The 4,878-nt window shown below is 41.8% G+C and overlaps 1 protein-coding gene across 1 annotated transcript; it reads right to left on the reverse strand.

Moving 5' to 3' along the window:
• Positions 1-468: 468 nt before the first annotated feature.
• pou4f2 (POU class 4 homeobox 2) lies at positions 469-3,936 on the reverse strand. The gene is made up of 2 exons (XM_056732676.1): positions 3,165-3,936; positions 469-2,862 (listed from the first exon to the last, which is right to left on the reverse strand). The coding sequence occupies exons 1-2, from the start codon at positions 3,360-3,362 to the stop codon at positions 1,924-1,926; spliced, it is 1,137 nt and encodes a 378-aa protein (XP_056588654.1). The 5' UTR covers positions 3,363-3,936; the 3' UTR covers positions 469-1,923.
• Between the last annotated feature and the right edge of the window lie 942 nt (positions 3,937-4,878).

The following is a 4,878-nucleotide window of genomic DNA, read 5'->3' on the forward strand; positions in this document are numbered from 1 at the left end:
GTGAACTATCGACTGTGGATTTAAATGGAGCCCGGCACGTTGGCAGGCGAGGTGTTTTTCTGGCTGCCTGACATCTGGCAGCGCTGCGCTCCAGGGACCTCCCCAGATCTCTATAGACTTCATGATTAGACTCTAATAGAATATTAGCATTTGCTCTCAGGTAGGCTTCCACTAGTTGGGAATGCAAGCTGTAACCAAAGCCGTTCGTGGATAGAAAATGTAACTGAGCCGAAGATTTTTGTGAAAAACAGCTAAACACAAAGAGACGAAACTATTCTATTTGTGTCGTGAAACACAAATAGGAAAAATTGTACAATGATGTTACAGACATATGTAAGCACAAAGTTGGCAAAAATAAGACCAGTGACAGTAAAATTCTTAATTTAAATACTATTATAACGCCCATAAAATGGTTAGGCCTTGGAATATAAACAAACCGAGCATAAATAAACCCATTGAGAACGTGAATAAAATGTTAAAATTTTGTTCTTTAATGAAACACATAGTTCAATTTAATTATCAAATATTAACTTAAATATACATTGAAGTAATAAATTAATGAATTGATCCGACAATTAAACCTAAAGCAACAGACATTACAGTTACCGCAGCTAAAACAGCAATACAGAAAATACCTGTACGGATATCTTATGTGTATGTCCAAATGAGATATTTACATTGTACGTGACTGTTGGCATGAAACTAATATTTCTCAATAAGAAAACATTACTAAACATGGTGAATTTAACAAGCAACGACTCCATAATTATACGCTTATATTTGTACAAATAATTAACCAGATAACATACATTAAAATAATTTCAAAGAAATTCCTTTTATACCTCTCGATTGTGCCTTCTCTAACGTTAAAAGCAGAACGAAAGAAAAAAGAAAAGAAAACTGGTGTTTTCAAGCAATTTTCCCTATTTGCAGAGGGCCACGTTATCCTTGTTGTCTCAATATGATTTTCTCAAGCAAAAACGTGGAGGGAATCCCAATAAATATGTAATGAAGTAAACATTACCTCACATGATAAATAGTTCATAAGAAACATTGCGTTAGAGCGCAGGCGTATTGCAACAGATATTTGTCAGGACAAATCCCATCACTAACAAAACAATTTATCCCCTCATCGTGTTCAATATACCCAATATTTTCTATTTTAGTAACTAAGAGGTCAGATACACCAAAACGTTCAAAATCCATATGCCTTTACAAGACAAATACGGATATTCTCAGCATGTTTTGCCTAATTGGCTAGTTTTGTCATGAATAAAATCACAGAAGTGAAACTAGGACGACAGACAAAATATGCATGTAACAGCTAAATCAATCATTTACAAGAAGCTGTTTGGTTTATTATTTAAAAATGTTTTCTGAATAATTGTTAGACCTAGTCGTGTCCACTTTTTTCTGGTGGACCCTGAATTAACATCAGATTGGTGTGTGACATGCTGGGAAATAAATACTTAAAATGAAAACACTGACAAACAATGCCAATCTTTTGACCTTAAGATTTTCTCAGGGTTGGTCAGTTTATAATTAGGCTACTGGTGCTGTGTGTAGCATTCATACAGAACACTTTCTGGTAAATTACTGAAATATGTTAAGCTTTAGGCAGGCTGTCTGATTGAGTTTTCAAGAGTCTTACTCCTCTGATATTGAAAGTGTGTTATAATAAGTGAGGAAAAACGAATGGTCTTACTTGATCAGTCAAACGATCCTTAAAATGATTCCACATCCCGTAATACGTGACAGTGATTTGGTTTTTTCAGTCTCTTTTGAATGTCACGATATTCTGGTTCAATGCACAAGTTATTGATGATTGAAAAAGTGTGAGATAAGAAATATTTTACAAATCGTCTCTAAACAGTTCTAGGAGTCTCTCGACGTGTGTTGGTCTTCGAATCAGTTTTGTTCGAGCTACACGCAAGCCGAGTATTTCATGCGTTTTTGTTTTTGCCTCTGGTTGCAAAACCAAACCCGCACTACGTTCTTTTTGAGGTCCAGCTTCTCTGCGATTGCTGCAATTTTCTCAGATGACGGACGCGGCTGAATAGCAAAATAAGCTTCGAGGGATCGTTTCTCGGGGGCCGCGATCGAGGTCCGCTTCCTCTTCTTCTCAGCCCCGTTGAAGAGCTCGGGTTTATTTAGTTTCTCCCGGTGTGACTTTTCAGCCTCCTCGAGCCAGGCTTGCAGGATGGGCTTCAGAGCGATCATGTTGTTGTGAGACAACGTGAGAGATTCAAATCGGCAGATGGTACTCTGGCTTAAAGAGCCCACACCCGGAATCTTCAGGTTGGCCAATGCTGACCCTACATCCGCTTGAGTCACACCGAGTTTGATCCGACGCTGTTTAAAACGCTCAGCGAACGCTTCCAAGTCCCTGGGATCTGCGTCGACGTCGCTCATGCAGCCCATGTGGGATGGCAGCCCATGGGCGTGAGCCATGTTGATGGCAGCTTGGTGCATGTGGTTCATGCCTGCCATGTGGGCAGGGTGCGCAGGCGTGGAGACCACCGAGCCGTCTGGCCCTGCCATGGCCCCAGCTAGTGCCAGTCCAGGGGCGATATGATCCAGCAGGTCCCCCTCCAGTCCCTGGTGCGGCTGGTGATGGTGGTGATGATGGTGGTGGTGGTGATGGCTCCCAAGAGCGGACGGGTGCGAGATGGGCACGGACGACGACGAGGAGGACGAGGAGGTGCAAGGATGCGTGTTCATGGTGTGGTAGGTTGCGTCCGGCTTGAAGGGACTGTGATGAGGAGGGTGATGATGGTTTTTGGTCTGCGAGACTATATCCACCGCCGCCAGAGCTTCCGCGCGGGCCAACAAACTCTCATCCAAACCGCCGAATATATTGCTCTGCAATTGCAAATAGAATGCACACATAACTGTCAGCAGGGAATTCGCGCTCCACTCCGTGGTTTTAAAACATTTCCAGCATGTAAAAAAAGCAATCCTAAAAAAGAACACAAAAAACAAGACACATGCAACATCCCAGGTCATAAAAATTTATACGAAAGGCAAACCCGACTGAATACATAAGTTGGGAGGGAAAAATGGAGGTGTTGGGTGATTTGCTGCACAGACATGAAAAAAACATCAAGCAGAAAAAGTGGGCTGTCAAAATGTGCCTTTAAGCGGTGATTATGCAGAATACGTACCGGTGGGTTTGGGAGACATGCTCGGCGCATCGCCTCCGAGCTGCCGCTGATCGTGTTGATGTGGCGGGACGACGAACAGGACGACGAGGGCGCGTTGGAAGTCAAAGTGGAAGAATGCAAACTGGAGTATTTGGGCTCTGATAAACTGGTGTGGGGCATGGCGAACGCCTGCTTGCTGTTCAGAGACATCATCATCATATTTGCGACCGAGCCTCGGCGAGTTCCTTTTAATAAGTTCAGACTCCGCCTTCTTCGACTGGAGTTCAAGCCCAGTCACTGCGAGGAAGTCTCAAGTCGCTGTCTGATACAAGTGGCGATGCAACGAACGGGAAGAGGATGATGCTCCGAGTCTCTAGATAGCACATCTATCACTAGCTAACGTTACGAGAGAAGGCTCTTCTGATCGCTCCGTCGCGTGGCTCGAGATGTGTCGCGAGTACCCGTTAGCCATGCAACCTTACGCACTGAAGGCGCGCTGCCGGTAAACTCCTTCAAAGATCAGCCCAACTCTTATCAAAACACTCCGCTGAATTTTGAATCGCCTTTTCCTCCGCCCTTTCAAAACATGTTACGTTTGCCACAGCGGAAGGTGATGATGTCTTTGGTGAGTTTGAATTTGCTCGCGTTTAAAATAAAAGTTTCTTCTCTCTTCTCCTCGCGGAAATCTCCAAAATTACGTTGTTTAAAATAGTGGTTAAATTGTTAAAAAACCTTAATTCCGATTCTTGTTCAATTTGATTATGAGATAAAGGTGACAGTCGACTATGTTCAATGCTGCTGGGACCCGATCTGTCTGTGCTCTAAGACTAAGGGCAGCCTGCGTCTCTCTTTCTCTCTCTCTTGCTCACCCATTCTCTCACTCCCTCTCCTCTCAGAGACTCTCTCGGCTGTACCTGAAAAACCTTTCATGATTTATTATTCTTCATTAGCCACAGCGCCGCTGGGGACTCTGCGCATGGGCAGTTGGAATGACTGCAGCTGGTATTGTAACATACTTCAATAAAGTTATTGGGGAAACCACAATAATTTAAAGAAAAAAAGATGGAAATGAATCGCAGTCTACAATTAGGCACTCTATGTCACAAATGTAAATATTATATATAAAGTAGGCCTTTATGGAAGTATAATAATGCAATACTGTATGTGCATGTGCTTTCCATTTATTTTCGACTTGTCCAAATCAGGGCAATACGAACACCAATGTTCATGAAAAATACCTAAAATCAAAATGATATTCTAAAAGAATGTGCGGTATTTGAGTCGAAGATTGAAGGCTTGCGGAAATATCCACAGAGAGACGTGAATGAGTATAAAGAAATCACCATAGCTCCATCATCTGCTGTCCCTGTTGGGGAAAATAAATCAAAGTAAAACGCACGACTATCATTCCATTATAGCGAGGTAATCTGAGACACCGTCACCGCATTAAACAAATTATGTACAGTTAAATGTAGAGATATTAAATCTAAATGTAATTTAGATTTGTGTGAGAACCTCTCAATAATTAAATTTGATTTAAGATAGATTTTTTGCCGAATTTTTTTTTTCAGCTAATCGAATTGATAGACAAAGCAGTTACTGTTGAGGATCCATGAATTTAAAGTCGCGACAGAACAGGCTACAGTTTGTAAAGTGTTTCATTTATGACACGGAAAAGCGGATTTTTAAAAATCTTTACGATTTAATTGCAAACCCAATACAATTATATACTTGT

This window comes from Triplophysa dalaica, chromosome 2 (genome assembly GCF_015846415.1).
Source record: "Triplophysa dalaica isolate WHDGS20190420 chromosome 2, ASM1584641v1, whole genome shotgun sequence".
Classification (NCBI taxonomy): Eukaryota; Metazoa; Chordata; class Actinopteri; order Cypriniformes; family Nemacheilidae; genus Triplophysa; species Triplophysa dalaica.